This window comes from Marmota flaviventris (assembly GCF_047511675.1).
Source record: "Marmota flaviventris isolate mMarFla1 chromosome 5 unlocalized genomic scaffold, mMarFla1.hap1 SUPER_5_unloc_2, whole genome shotgun sequence".
In the NCBI taxonomy this organism is placed as follows: domain Eukaryota; kingdom Metazoa; phylum Chordata; class Mammalia; order Rodentia; family Sciuridae; genus Marmota; species Marmota flaviventris.
The window spans coordinates 571864-587641 of record NW_027287680.1 but is presented as its reverse complement, the minus strand read 5'-3'; the positions used below and the strand labels follow the sequence as shown (position 1 = coordinate 587641).

The following is a 15778-nucleotide window of genomic DNA, read 5'->3' as shown; positions in this document are numbered from 1 at the left end:
TTTAGCTTTAATGCACTGGATCACAAAGGAAGCACTGGTGCTTCTAATGTAAACTGTCCCCTCTGCGTCCACTCCCTGTCACCCGTCACTCCCCAAGCTCCTCCTCAACCTCCCCTGCCTGAAACCCGAAGGCCTCTTGTTCCATGACACCTCCCCAGAGAATCCCCCCTTTCCCTAGCTCTTGTGGTCCACTTACATTATTGTTGTTACAAATTATTTATGCACTTGTATTCCTTTTCCTTCTGATGTAGCCATATGTAAATAGAAAAATCTGAGTGAATTCAGGAAATTCTTTAATAGAACTTAGTCTTTTTTCTTCTTGTCTACCAGATTTTACCATTTTTCATTTTCATTGTTTTATTAATATTTATATTTATCTATATAATTAAAGGCCTTAACTTTAGGATTTTGTAATCATCTTCAGTGAGAATTCTGAGGCTTATGGTAAACTTTGATATAATGATATAGTCTCTAAACAAAATTAGCAATAATAAAATCTGAAGTTCTAAAATCACAACTGGTCTTGGAAGATGCCTTTCAACTTATTATTGTTGACATCAGCATATGATCATCACAGTCATAGTGTTCTAAAAAGAGTTGTATTTTAACAATTTTAAAATGGCATGGTGTTTTGCTCTTAAATGTAAAAGTAGTCCAATTCAACTTAGCAAACCCTCACCACTGGTTTGGCCAGACAGGTGGCCTTTCTTCTGAAACACTGGAAATTCTTTTCCCCTTCACCATGAAATGCATTGAAGATCCCCCGCCCTGTCCCGCACAGCCCCACACCACATCAATCCTTCCCGGACACCTGAAAACAGCAGGCTTCAGCCACCTCCAAGGTGCTATGTCCCTAAATCTGGGAGCAGTTCAGCTGGGCAGCTCTGGTGAGGGACTGAAGTCCAGCTGTCGTAGGAACTGCTCTCCTGTCAAGCCTGGGAGGACCCTCCGGGCACTTACGCCTTGCCTCTGAGTGCTGCCCTGGCCTGCAGTGACTCCCACAGTGATCCCACAGGTGCCCACACAGAGACAGACTTTGATGTCCCCCAGCCTTTCAATCACTGTTCTCAGAAGACTTCAGGAAAGATGGTCACACACCATCACCTGGAGAGTGGGGACCCTCAGAGGCCATCGTGGGAACTGTCACAGGTGACAACACGTGCCACCTTCCTTATCTACCAACCACATCACCCTAGGACTCAGGCTCAATTGAAATCCCATCTGGTCTGCATACCTTCACATACTTCTGTTGAAAATTGTGATGCGTAGAAGACTTTATCCCTGACAACGTGTTGCCTTGAAAGAACGACAACTTGACCTGGAGAAGTAACTCAGTGATAAAGTGCATGCTTAGCCTGTGCTGTGCGAGGCCGGGGTGGACCCCAGCACTGGGTGGACCCCAGAAAACAAAACTAAATTAACCCTACATCTTGAGTAGCTAAGATAATCCCGCTTTTCTTTTTCACGTGTTTTCATTTTATTTTTATAAGATGAACACTTTAAAAACATAAAATATGTTTTCGCAAACTTAAAAATAATGGAGGTTCTTTTCAAATCATGGTAGATGACGTAGAAATACACTGAAAAAGAACACCTGGAATCTTGTCACCCAGCCACAGTTCCAGGATAACACACCCCACATTCTTTCATGCATCTTATTCATGAACACACACACACTTTACACAACAGGTGGGACAACACGTGCCCTAATAGTTTTGCAATCATTGACATGCTTTCTTCCCCTCTTGCTTCTCTTCCCTAGATAAAGCTTCAAATTCCCAACAGACTATGGAAGCAACCTGGTGACCTTCCATAATCAAATCATCAGCAGGTGTATATTCACATACAAACATATAAATATACAATAGATATTGTGTCACTGTTTTTTAATGGGCTTTTATTGCTACATTTCCATTGAATTTTATTTTCTTGCTCACTCTTTGTGAGCTCAGAGATCCTTCTGAGTATCTGGTATAGCTTTAATTCTTTATAATGACTTCCCAATATCCCATGACATTATTTGGATATACCACACTGTATCTGTTATTACCCCAGTTACTCTTACTCTTTGAATAAATGATTCTAAAAATACCCATGTATATACATCCTTGTGCACTGGCATTTCTATTTCTATGGGAATGTTCCAAGAAGTAGAATTCCTGAGAGGACAGACAGTTTTAATTTTAATAGATGTCATTCCAAAGAAGTCACAACACTGCACATTTCTACCAACCAGGCACAAGAGTGCTGTTTTGTAAACTTCCTGTGCACCAAAAGAGGTTCAAGTGCTTTTTAGTCTTTAATGGCCTTATGGGTGTTTTACACAAACTGAATGCCCGTTCACCTTTTCTGTGGGCACAATTGCTTATTGTCAACAAAAGTGTGATATGTTAGTTGTAAAAGTTTTATAGTGATTGATGTGAACTAACACCTCTCAACCATGGCTTTTATCAAAGAAAATATTTTTTTCCAATCAGAGAATCTTGATTAGGGACCTAATGTTGGAACTCACAACTCCAGCAAGATTTATGCCACCAAGTCAGGGCAGCAAGCTGGCCTGGTTGCACCACACAAGCCTGGCTCTTGGCAGTGGATGGCTGGGTTCTATGCTTTGGGCAGTGGAGGACCCCTCCTGGCTGGTCTTAGGAGGAGATCTGAGTCTGCACACGCAGTTGTGGGTCTCCTCCTGAGGACCCCAGTAAACCCCCCTCTGACGCTCAAATGCTCAACCTCCTAAGGGCCTCCATTTTTCTCCAGACTGCTTCCTTCTGTGTTGAGACTTATGCTTGCTTTACCTTGACTGACAACCAGGACACCAGTCTCTTCTGCCTCTGCCTCTGCCTCCATGAGGACCTCAAGGGTCTCAAGAACTAAAGTATCCCATGAGAGGACTTAGCTCTCAGTAAGCAGTGGCCCCAGAGGCTGCAAAATAGTTGCTATGGCCAGAAAGACACTCCTCTAGACAGGCAGCAAGCCTTTCCAGCCCCACTCTCCCGCTCTCTGCCTTCAGTTCCAATTGCACTTGCTGCAGGAGGAGGAAGCTAGAGCCAAGAGGATGGAGAATCCAGAGAGAAGCCAGTGCACCTGCCAGCTCACATCAGATTGCTATCACTGGAGACTGGGCGTGCTGGTCAGAGTCCTCCTGCCCCACACAGGAGCTGCTGCCAGAATTACTAGAAAGTTTCCACCCAAGGAGGAAGGGAGAATAGAGCCAGCTACTGGGACAGCCAGAACAATCAAGAGGGAAAATATATTGTATCATCATTGCCCCTGACAGGACAAGACACACTGTCTTCCCCAGGAGGCTGGATTTCCAACAGTGACTATTAGCATACCTGAGCCACTAATAATTCAGGACAGAAGTGAGCCTCAAAGGAACTAAGAAGTGTCCGAAGCAGGTATGAAGACAGAGGACCGGAACTTTGTCTACATTTATCAGCTGGTTTAAAAGAGAACCTCAGGGGCTGGGGCTGGGGCTCAGAGGTAAAGCGCTCCCCCCTAGCATGCAAGAGGCACTGGGTTCGATCCTCCACACCACATGAAAATAAAATAAAGATACTGTGTACACCTATAACTAAATAAATATCAAAAAAGAGAGAGAGAACCTCATTGTCGTAGAGATGCATTCAATTTGTTGAGACTTGTGAAGCTGTTTCTATAATATATGATCCTGGATTGTTATGTCCTTCTTATGTTTCCAGCTCTTCCCATAATGATTTTCTTCTTTCTGTCGCTGTCAGATGTAATGTCTTCCAAGCCTGTTGGATGGGATGTGAATAAGTAAGGATGCGTCAGTGACTGACATCACTGTTCACTGGGGCTTGAGTTGCCTGCATCCGTTTTGTCTGTGGGGCCTCTTATTCTTCCTTTGCTGCTGTTCAAATAGACAAGGTTACCGAGACTTTGGTTAATTCTAGACATTATATAATAAAATACTATGATTTCTTGTGTTAAAAGGGATTGTTTAGCTTAATTTTCAGAAGTTCAGATACTTTTCCAATAGGTTTTTTAGTGACTTTTGTAATTGAATATTATTTAAAAGTAGATTTCTCTCTGCTTTTCTGGGGGGAAAAAAAGAGAGGGAACCTCAGTTGTTTAGTCAGCTTGAAACAATCTCAAATTAATTACTAAAAAATCCCTAAACTTCTTGATGAATAATATTGGAAATTAAATTAAACAGGCTTTGAATGCTTTTTCTATGCAGATGTGATATGCAGATGCTAGTTCACGATAACGGTGGGGGGGTGGCTAGGGAAGAATAAAGGTAAATTTGGATTAGACAGAGGGAAGTACAGGGAGGGGTGGGGTGGAGGATAGGGAGGACAATAGAATGAATCAGACATTATGACCCTGTGTGCTTATAGGATTACATGACCTGTGTAATCCTATATCATATACAACCAGAAGAATGGGAAGTTACACTACTACATTTATGTATGATATGTCAAAATGCATTCTATTGTCATGTATAACTAATTAGAACAAATAAAAAATAAAAATAAACTGAACCTAGGCTTTTTCCCCAAGAATGGAGCAAAGTCCCTATCTGTGCTGGGAAATGAGGTGTGCATGCTCCCAGGGTCCGCTGTTGGCCCTCCACACAGCTGTTTTTCACACAGACGTCTTTGTGGTTTTTTTAGAGACTGGATGTTCACCCAGAACTTTAACAGGTCCCTTACAACATCCTTGCTTCCCAGGCTGCAGATGGAGGCAGCAGGTTTGCTTGGATGAGGACACACAGCAAAATACTGAGGGGCACAGGAGGAAGCAGCTGTCACCCACTGGTTAACCCAGTCATAGGGGAGATGGAAGGAGCAGGCAGCCAAGGTTCCTGCTTGGAGGGATTCACATGAAGAGCAGAGAAGAAGGGGAGGGCGTAAAAGGCCATGACAAGTCCAAAGGGGACGATCTACCACGAGCACCCATCCAGCATGGTGGAGCTGTCCACCTGCCTGCTTGGCTCTCAGGTGGAAGAGACGGTGCACAGGATGGCCAGGATCCCCAGCACCACCCAATATGGATAGTGGATTTTTCTGGCTCCACAGATCAGCAGACCATGGCAGAGGATGCATGAGCCGTGGAGGGACGGATAATCTCCCACAGTAATTACTTCAAACTTCAACAGAATCTATGAAGTTCAATAGGAAAGCAAGTTCCAGTGTTCCTCAGCACCGTGGGAGACTGTGCTCCACAACACCCTGTTCTGTTTCTTAGGAAGAGCTGAAAGAGAGGCACCCAAAGGCCACAAACATAATGAAATGACAAAGAGAAGGAAACGCCATCATCACAGTGCCCCGTAAGCATGTTCAGCTGCTTCATGTTAATTAAAAACAAAACACTTTAAATGTCAGAAATATTAAATAAATGAATTGAGTCAGGAGGAAGACGCCGAGTGGACCCTCTGCTGGCAGAAGCTGTCCGGGCTTCAGCGCGAGGCCAAGGGCTGCTGAGCTGACACAGCACGAGCCACCATGTCTCAGTGTGTCCTGGCTGCATGTGAGGATGTGTCACACACTCCAGTGAAGTACAGCCTCTGCCACCCGACTGCTCTCTCAGCTTCTAACTCTTCACTTTCCTTAACACTTAATACTCCTGGATCTATGAAAATATGTGAGTCTGAAACCCAGGAGCTACTTTATATCCACAAGTCCAGATGAATAAGTAAAAGGTGTAGTTGAGCAATCCGGGTGACACTGGCCACCCAGACCCCCTTCCTGGGCACGCAGAACCATCTAATGAGTGCCAAGTTGGTCACAGTATCTCCCAGCCCTGGTCACAGCTACAGAGCTCTCCAGGGCTCACCGAGTGTCTGAGTTTGAACCTCCTCCCAAACCTAGAACAATGAAATAGGTGGTTCCAGGAGCTGCTCTCTGGTGTCCTTTCTGCTCTATTCATTTTCCACAGGACAGATCCTGATGCCACCAGGTATCCTGGGTGTCCTCAGCCCCTGCACAATGCTCCGGCCTGGCAGAGCTTCACTCCTGCTCTGCTCCTTGGTCTCCAGGACCCCAAGGTGTCAGCTCCCTGGGGGATGGAGGAGAGCTCCCTGGGGGAGCGAGGAAGTGACTGTCTCTGGATCACATGGCTTTCAGAGCTTTCAGAGCACACATGATGCAGCCAGAGGCCTCTGGAAGCCCTGCACATTTGCTAAAAGAGACTTTTGATCTCCTGTGCTGCCTGGTGTCAGACTGACAGTTCTCAAGTGAGTGGCTCAACGTGACAGACCACTGACAGGCTTTCATCCGGGTTCTCCCAGGACCCCGCACCTGCATAAGGGCACCTAGAGCTCTGGCCACTCGCCTGCCCCCCAACCAGCCTGGCAGAAGCCCGAAGGTCTTGCTCTAACACGTAAGCCATGGGGTCAGGATCAGAAGACAGCACTGAAAGGAAAAAGAAAGGAGGGCAGAGGCAGCGAGGGAGGGATGGCTCAGGACCTTCAGGACCCGCCACTCCCGGGAACCCCAGGCCATGGCCTCAAGCACTCCTCTCTAAGTGCTGCCTGTGCCACTCTGTCTTGCACCTGGGTCTCATCACCTGTGACAGCACAGTGGTCCTCCACCTCCTCACAGCATCCTGACAGGGTGGCCTCAGAGTCTGGGTGGAGGGGGCCCTGGGCCAGGCCCACACATGCCAGGGTCTATCTAGTCTATCTCACTGGACATGCATGGCTTAGGTTTGCACTGCCTGGTTCTCTTCTTCAACCAGGTGATGCCAGAATTACAGTCTTCTATCAAAATGCAAGTGGGAAAAAGTAAATGATTTCTACATTTAAAAAATATTTCTAGATAGGAACAATGGTCCACCTACAAGCCAGGTGTTGACACTGAGGCCCCTGCAGTTAACACTGAAGGGCTAGAAGATTGCTATTTGGGGTTTTGTGCACTCACCACCAAGCAGCGCACTGTTTACTGCTTTGCAGATGAGGGACTGGAGTAAAGGGGCCACCTAGCCTGCCCAAGATGGAATGAATAACCAGGACAGGGCCTGGATCTGATCCAGGCAGCCTGACTCAGAGTTCCTGTGCCATCTTTTACCTGTGATGTCACAGCTGCTGTGCACCCTCCTCTCCTCAGGCTTCACTCTTGCCCTGCATGCCTCCCTCCTACCCCATCTCACCTGGGCCACTTGTCCCCACACTTCTCCATTTCTCACCCTGACTGTGAGCCACATCAGGGTGATGTTGAAGAGGGAAACCAGAACTAGTGGGAAGGGATTTCCCTTCGGGACATTTGCTCTCTGCTATCCCCAAAGCCTGTCTGATTACTCCTCCTTGACAGAGCTGACCTGGAGTGAGCTTCACTCCATTCCAGCCAAGGATCTGGTTTATGCAGCCGCTCCTACCAAGTCGGTGACCACCCTAGAAAAGGGGTCTTCTCTGAGGGCATCAGATCATTCTCTGTGGAAAGCGCACTGAGATGGGCAAGTTGAGGTTCACAGGAGGGAGTGGAGCCTGGCCAGCACGAGCCACATTGCCCTGGGGCTGTGTCCCTGCGGGAAATGGGGACAGACTTGAGAAGGCGTGTCAGAAAGGGAGCCGTGTGATGACACCATTGTCTGCTGTTAGGCAACAGCCTCTGGGGCCAGCCTCTTGCCCACTGGGATTCTGCCCCCAGACATTAATTAACGTGTGCTCCCACAGCTGCTTGATGGCCCCCGACTCCACAGCAACTGTCTGAAGAATGGGAGGGGCTTTGGAGAACATGGCCCAGATCTCTCAGGGCTGCAGCCGAGCAGAGAGGGCAGGAATGCTCTGCACCCATAGCTTGTGAGAGCTCCCTTTCCACGGCCCTGAAATTGACCATTAGGGGACGCCCTGCTGTCTGCTCTGAGGAGGGACACTGGCACTACGTGGAGGCAGCCAGAGATGAGCTGGACTGGGAAATGGACCCCTGACTGGGTGCTCAGACCAGGTGAGAGATGGTGCAGAAGCGTAGGGTGGTGGCCAGGTGTGATGGGGTGGAGCATGGTGTCCATGGCAGAGGGGAAGGCAGTGTGGCAGGGCACAGGGGAGGACACCCACAGGAAGGGATGGCACAGGGACTGCGAGTCAGGCTGCCTGGCTCAGATCCAGGCCTGTCCTGGGTTCCCACTTGACCTTGGGCAGATTAGATAACCTCTCTGGTACTGTGGAAACCCCTAGCCCAAGGCTGGTGGCAATAATGAGTGAAGAACCTAAAGCAGTGAAGGCTGCCTCGTTAGCACTTAAGAAACACGACTATTTCAACTACCATCATTTTCTATATGTTGGCATTTCTGCCTCTCCAGAAATTTATTTTAAACTTCATGATTAATTTTTTTTCTTTCTTAAGTAATGATTTTTATGTAATTGTTCTTCAAGTTTTGTTGAAAAACGGTGTAATGGTGTCACCAAGTTCAAAACAATAACCAAGCAGAACCATACATATAGCTTCCAAGTCAAAGACGGGACAACGGGACCAGGACCAGCTCAGGCTTTATGACCAGCCAACCATGAGGCCTGAGGAGACAGAGGGTAGCTCTTCCACAGGTGGCCCTGCACTTTGAACCAGCCACAGGCGGGTCACGCCCCAGGCACTGCTTCCATAGGTGAGTGCAGTGGGATTTCCAGGACTGGCCCCACGGGCTCCCTCCCCCTCCCTGCCTCTGTCCTTCCTCCTCTTTCCCTCCCCCAGTACTGAGGAGCACCATGTGCCATACTGTGTCAGCACTGAGAGACAGGCACAGAGAGCCAAGCTTCCCCAGCAGAGACAGTGACAGCAACCACTGAGCCTGTTGGGAGCATCCAGGTGAGGCTCGGTGAGGACCCAGGCGAGGCTCCGTGGATGGCATGTCCGTGCTGCGGGCAGTCATTTTAAGCTGGTACTTACGAACCCACTGACCTCCACTCATCAGTCCTTGAGATCAAAGCTAGCTTTTTTTATTATCTTAAAACCCTCCTATGAAGAGTGAAGGCTAGTGTCGACCGTAGCTCGGATGATGGTAATGAGACGGCACAGGTCAATTGCAACAGTGTTCAGGAAGGCTGCTAATGGGGGAAGGGAGCCATGCATTGGGTCAAGTGGTATGAAAATCCTTGCTCTCAATTTTCCCATGAACTTGAAAATGCTCCAAAATTATAAAGTCCATTAAGAGTCATCTTCCAAAAAGAACTTCTAAACCCCCTTCCCATGTCAGTACCCTGATGTGCTTTGAAAATGGAAGGCATCTTTGAGGTAACTGTCTGGCCAGCTCTCTCTCTCTCCAGAGGGAGAACCATCTCATTCAGGTCCCAGAGACTAAAGGAGCAGAGGAAGAATGAGGCTTTCTTGGGGAGGCACATTGTGCAATGGGCTGGTGGCACTCAGGACAGCCAGCAGCCTCAGGGGATGTCCTGTGGGCACTGAATAGAGAGCTCAAAGGACACAAGAGACCAGTATCTTGAATCACCTATTTCGTAATTTCAAGAAGGACACCAAAAGCTAGGCATTGCAATTCTCTCAGACTAGCTCCATGATTTCAACCAGGATTATAGAGAACATACTGACAGCTGGGTGTGGTGGTGCAGACCTGTAATCCCAGTAGCTTGGGAGGCTGAGGCAAGAGGATTACAAGTTCAAAGCCAGACTTAGCAAGGCCCTAAGCAACTTAGGGAGACTTTATCTCAAAATTAAAAAAAAAAGAGCTGGGGATGTGACTCGGGGGCAGGGTACCCCTGGGTTCAATCCCTGGTACCAAAAGGAAAAGGAAAGAGGAGGAAGAGGAGGAGGACATTCTTAGAGCTTCTTTATAAGAATCCATTTCTTCTTAAGCTGTGTTGGCCAAGACAACACATGGACAGATCCACATACAGATTTGGCCACTGAGCAGCCAGCATGCTGGACTCAAACCAGTGCCTATGATTAGAGCATTTGTGCCATTTTCTATGACTGCATTTGAGGACAAATATCAGGAATGGTGCTGAGTTTAAGGCATTGACCACTGGTCGCTATTACTCTTACTTTAAGAAGATGAAACCAGTCAAGGCCTGAAGCACTATGATTTCTCACAGAGAGCAATGTCCACAACCCTGTTCCAATCAAGCCACTGTAAGCCATTCTCTTATGTGCAAGGCAGCTATAAGGGGGGTTCCTACGACCTCCCAAATTGGAATTAAGCTGATACGAATGTATGCCAAGTGCAAAAGGAAGTCTATACCACCTATCCAAACTTTCTATCTGCCTCTTGTGGGTCATAGTTTGGGCCAGAGCTCAGGACCACCAGCTCTGAAATGTGGCTTCCGTGGCTGTGGGTGATGGGGTGGTTCGTGGTACCAACAGCTCTTGCCATATATTGCCTCTGCCCTGCTCCACTCCATGGATGCACCCAACAGGTTTCAGACCAACCAAGGTTTCATAATAATGAAAGGCATCTGCAGGCAGCAGCACACGCAATATTATCAGGCATGCTGTGTACTCCTGTTCTTAGATGACGTTTGGCCCTGATCCTGATCCCTGGGACTTTCTCGACAGTTACTCTTCTCTGAAGAACCCAGTCGATTCCTTCCATGCCTCTCCTCTAGTCTATTCCTGTTTGTACCATTCCCAAGTCCATGTCAACACTGCGTGCAGAGTTCTAAGAAACGCTCTGGTGCCAGCTGTTGAGTTTCCCTTTTATTTATTTATTTAGTTTTGCACTGAGGTTGCCATTCAAGGGAAGTACGTGTGACACGTTTTAAGGGAAATAAAGCCAGCCCCTCTCATCAGCACTTGTTTTTTTCTCCTCCGTCTAGTGCACCTCTGGGAGTTCCGAGCATGGAGAGAGGGAATGACACGGGGACGGGTTTCTTTCTCCTGGGGCTTTTCCCAGGGCTGTGGCAGCTCGGCACCCTCGTCACTTGTGTCCTTCTTGTCTATATCTTCGCCTTCACGGGGAACTTGGTCCTGGCACTCTTGATCTGGGCCGACTCTCGCCTCCACACGCCCATGTACATCCTCCTCAGCCAGCTCTCTCTCATTGACCTGGCCTTGATCTCCACCACGGTGCCCAAGATGGCCATTAACTTCTTTTCAGGGAAGAAAGACATCTCGAAAGCTGCTTGTGGGGCCCAGGTTTTCTTCTTCTTTACCCTTGGTGGTGGCGAGTGCCTGCTGCTGGCCCTCATGTCTTATGACCGCTACGTGGCCATCTGCAGCCCCCTGCTTTATCCAGCCATCATGAACTCCAGAGTTTGCCTGCAGATGGCGCTGGTGTGCTGGGGCGGAGGGGCCCTGAATTCCCTGGTCAACACCATCTACACCATGCATTTCCCCTTCTGTGGCTCCAGGGAAATCCACCACTTCTTCTGTGAGATGCCGGCCATCCTAAAGCTCTCCTGCGGAGACACCTCCCTCTACGAGACAGTGGTGTCCATCATCTGCATCGTGTTTGTGCTTCTCCCCCTGGGATTCATCGTCTCTTCCTACATCCTCATCTTCCTCACCGTCCTGAGGATGAACTCTCCAGAGGGCAGGAGGAAAGCCCTGGCCACCTGCTCCTCTCATCTGGCTGTCGTCAGCCTCTACTATGGGCCAGCCCTAGTCATCTACATGACCCCCCAGTCTGCCCACACTGCAGAACAGGACCAAGGGCTCTCCATGATCAACACCATCTTCACCCCCCTGCTCAACCCCCTCATCTACAGCCTGAGGAACAAGGATGTGCTTACTGCACTGAGAAAGGTGGTGGGGCGAAGGGGCACTTTAAATTGGACATGAACAGCCTCCCCAGCTGCAGACTCAGGACCACCCAGCAGCAGAGAGCCTGAGCTCCACACCTGTGGCACCTGCGAGGTGAAGCGCTGTTCCCTCCACCGCCCTGTGACCTACGGTCTAACTGAGCTGAAATGAACAGAACCTAATGCTTGGACACCTAGCTTGGACACCTGTCAGCTGTGTGAAAAAAAGAACTGTATTTAACTTCTCTGTGCCAATTAAGACGTTGAACTTGACCTTGAAGATGGTTTCCATACTTAAAATGTTTCCCAATTCTCTCCTAAGATTCTAGGAGATGTATTTGGCTCCATCCCTGATTCATATTTTTGAAGTGCCTTTTGAAGTTTATCCTGTAAAATGTGTCATCATAATTCCTCTTTCATAATGAATACTGAGATTTTACTTGGTCATTATTAAGTTGCTCTGGGGTTTTGAGGGTGGTTCTGCCCAGTGTTTGGTAGATGTGTGATTCCCTACAAAACTGTCTGTGGCCAGTTCATTAATAAAGAAATAGTTTAGAACAAAACACATCCTGGGAACCAGGAAGGAGAGTGTGCCCTTGAACACCCAGTCCCTGGGAGGTCACAGGAACAGCCTCTCGTTCTTATGGAACAGGAAGCAGATACAGGAACCTGTCTGGGTTGGAAAAACAAGGGCTCAAGAGGAAGCAGGGATGGAGAGAGAGGCCCAGCGCACATGGAGTGTCCACAGCAGTTGCACACTGGGGTCTCCAGGTGAGGACAGGCTCCCTGGGAACGTGCACCTCTAGTGGAGGCTTGGGTAGAGGCACACCTGAGGGCCGCGGGCTGAGCTGGTTGCTCAAAAGAAATGCACGTGAAAAACCCATCACACTCACGGCTTCACATTACATAGACCAAGGAGAGGCATCCTGTGGACGGCCTTGCTTTTCACATGACCATCTGGACACCAGGAGAACGTGGAGCGCTGGTTCTTGTTCCTGTCCATCTCCCAAAGTCTCCACAAGGATGATTCCTGGGCTCTTTCCTCAGCACTATTGGCTCTGCCACCTAGCTGTGTGCCTTAGTGGCTTAGGAGATGGCACAGTTAGCCTCCACTGCACTCTTTTTGATGACGCAGGTTAATCATGACATCTTTTGGTATCACTCTCAATTCTAAAATGCTATTATTCAGGAGTGAAATTATGGAAAACAAATTGCAAATAAAAACACATAAAACAGTGTGCCCATCAGGAAGGTGGATTGATGCCTGGGACTTTCTGACAGATGCTAAAGTGCTCCACACCTTGGACACCTGGAGTCATGCCACGCTCATGCCCCAAGTATGAGTCAGATGACTCAGGAGAAGCCCGACTCCAGGCTCTCAGGATCCTGTCCTGACCTTGCTGAAAAGCAGCAAATGCAGGACTATTCCCTGTGCATTATTTATTTATTCTCAACATAACAGTAGGGACGGTGTCTTCCCTGAGTCACAAACATGTTCAGTGAGCTGCCCCAGGTCACACCTAGTTCTGAAGCCAGGCTTCTAACTTCAGGGGGGTCCCTACAACAGGACAGTAACACTGAATCTGTAAAACCACACAGTGGGGTCGAGTCTTCATAATGGTGGCAGGAGAGGGCAGAGAAAGGAGGAACCTCTCCAGAACTGAACCACGTCAGGCCCCCTCCTTAGTACCACAGGCGCAGGGCTGCTGGGGAAGGGAGAGGGCCTTCAGCAGTGCGTGGCCTGTTGTCCAGGGCAAGGGTGAGGAGGAGGGGTTGTGCAGGAATGACTTGTGGTCACAAAGGACATGAGAAGACTCGGCTGGCGACTGAACAGTCCCCCTGAGCCACATCCCACACCGTCCACCACTAGAGAGCTACCTGGGCTGGAACCTCATCGCTTCGGAGCGTGCCGTACACTCACTCACCGAATGACCCAGACCAGACACTGAGAGTCCCTGGCCATATGAAGAAGTGAACAAGGCTCCTCTGGTGCTGTGGTTCTGGTCAATTAGCTGCTTGGCTACCTTGTCGTGGTGGGCGGAATCAACACACAGACTCCAGGAGATGGTGAGAGAACTGGCAGGAGACAATCCTCAAGTTGTCATCCAGTAGCTCAGTTTATTTTTGGAATGCATACAATTGTTATAGGGATCGAGTGGGGTGTGTGCCCGTCAATCATACACAAGCAAGATAGTATCCATAAGCCAATCATCTTCTGCCTAATGTAACCACACTATGAGGATATTCTAAATATTGCTATCATCAGGAAGGGTCTTTGTCCCTAGGGGAGGGAGTTTCTAAGTTAGAAGTTCCATGTCAAAGCTCCTGGCTATCAGTTTCCTGGTCTGACAGCTTGGTAAGGCTAACCACAAGTGCTAAGGATGTGGTTTCACTAACAGCTCGCTAGAGCAGAGCATCCCATCCTGCAGGAATCCCTATCAGGCCTGAATGAGTGTCGATTCTTCAAGCACTCCGAGCTGCTCACAGCTGCTAGCTGCTAGCTGTAAACTGAAAGTTATTCCAACACTCTGGGGAGGGCTTGGTCCACGCTGAATGCTTTTTATTTTGTGAAAAGCCACCATGAGAACCCAGACTCCAGGAAGTCTGGGAAGATGTGGCTAAGAGACATTAAAGTGTGTACCCTAAGGACATCTGACCTCCACTGACATGTTGCTGCAGAGCCCCTTTTATCAGCCTAACTCCACGCTGAGATTGAACCAGACAAAACGGCTGGCATAACTCAATTCTCTAAGGATCTTTATTCCCATTTTTAATAATTTGTTTAATTGATTTCTGTGAACCAGGAAATCATGGTGTTGTCAACTGGGAGAAAACGGGATTCCCAATAGCACGTGCCCCCACCCCTGGTTCTGCACAGGTGAGTATTTAATAGAAGAATGTGGGGACATGGGCATACTTCTGTGGACTGAGTGACTTACAGAGTGACCTTCAAACCAAGTCACTTTTTTTTTTTGATGAAGGTATTTTTTTGTTTTCTTTTTTTTTAAATTTATTTATTTATTTATTTATTTATTTATTTAGTCGTACATGACAGCAGAATGTATTTTGACATATAATACATACATGGAATGTACATACATCAATCATATCACTTTTTAAAGGAGCAACCACATGCAACACAGCAGAACTGGGCCTGAGGAACGGCTGTCCACAGCAGCAGGAGCCGAAGACGTCACCACAGACAGACTTGGCTGCAATGATCATGCAAGTTTCTCTTCAGAATATCTAACCATCCTTCAAGAAAAAATTGACCATAAATGTACCTAAAACACGTCTGACTGATTCTTCCTACCCAGTTAAAAATGAACCTAACTTTGGATTTCAACAACAGCTCTAATTCACTAGTCTGAAATATACTGACAGTGCTGATAGAAACCACCCTGAGGAAGTAAAGGAAAACTACATACATCCATAAAGAGACAGAAATTATAGAAAGAAACCAAATTGAAATTCTGGAGCTGAAAAGCACAATAACCAGATGAAAACCTAACTAGAAGGGCTTAACAGCAGACCAGAGCAGGCAGAAGAAAGAATGAGCCAATTTATACTTGAAATTACATAAACAATTAAAATTATCCATAATGAGGGGCAGAGGGAAAAAAAGAATTAAAAGAGTCAACAGAGCTGTTTGCCTGTAGGACATTACCAAGAAAATCTCCGTGCACAGTACAGGAGAGTAGACTTGAGGCCAGAGTGAACCACCGTGGTGTGCACCTGTGTGTGCATGGCTCCGGAGGCCAGAGGACTGCAAGTCCAAGGCCAGTCTGGGAGACTTAGCAGGACCTGACTCATAATAAAATTTAGGAAAGGGCTGGGGTTGTAGCTTAGTAGTGGATCACCTCTGAGTTCAATCACAAAAACAAAACAAAACAAACAAACAAACAAACAAAAAACCCAATCACAAAAATAGGGTTGGGGGTTAAAACCACTCATGTGGCATTCACAATAAGATGACCAGAGAATTCTCCACAGACACCATGGAGTTTAAAGGCAGTGGGGGAAAAAAAATTTAAATATTGAAAGAAAAAAAATAGTCAAGGGTTCTGTATCCTCCACAACTCTCCTTCAGGAATGAAAAAGAAATCAACACATTTCCCTGAAATGAAA

General features: G+C 47.6%; 1 protein-coding gene and 1 long non-coding RNA gene across 2 annotated transcripts in view; one reads left to right on the top strand and one right to left on the bottom strand.

Annotated features, from left to right (window-relative positions):
• The window catches only part of LOC139703675 (uncharacterized), a 33924-nt gene extending 20176 nt beyond the window's left edge, over positions 1-13748 (bottom strand). Inside the window, exon 1 of the long non-coding RNA XR_011705792.1 lies at positions 13576-13748. This is a non-coding gene — a long non-coding RNA (uncharacterized lncRNA). The remainder of the gene's footprint in view (positions 1-13575) is intronic.
• Positions 10749-11690, top strand: LOC139703654 (olfactory receptor 2T2-like). The gene has a single exon (XM_071607131.1). The coding sequence runs from the start codon at positions 10749-10751 to the stop codon at positions 11688-11690; it is 942 nt and encodes a 313-aa protein (XP_071463232.1).
• Positions 13749-15778: the final 2030 nt, after the last annotated feature.

Coding starts and splice junctions, on each gene's coding strand:
- LOC139703654 (XM_071607131.1), top strand. CDS start 10,749: ATGGAGAGAGGGAATGACACGGGGACGGGTTTCTTTCTCCTGGGGCTT.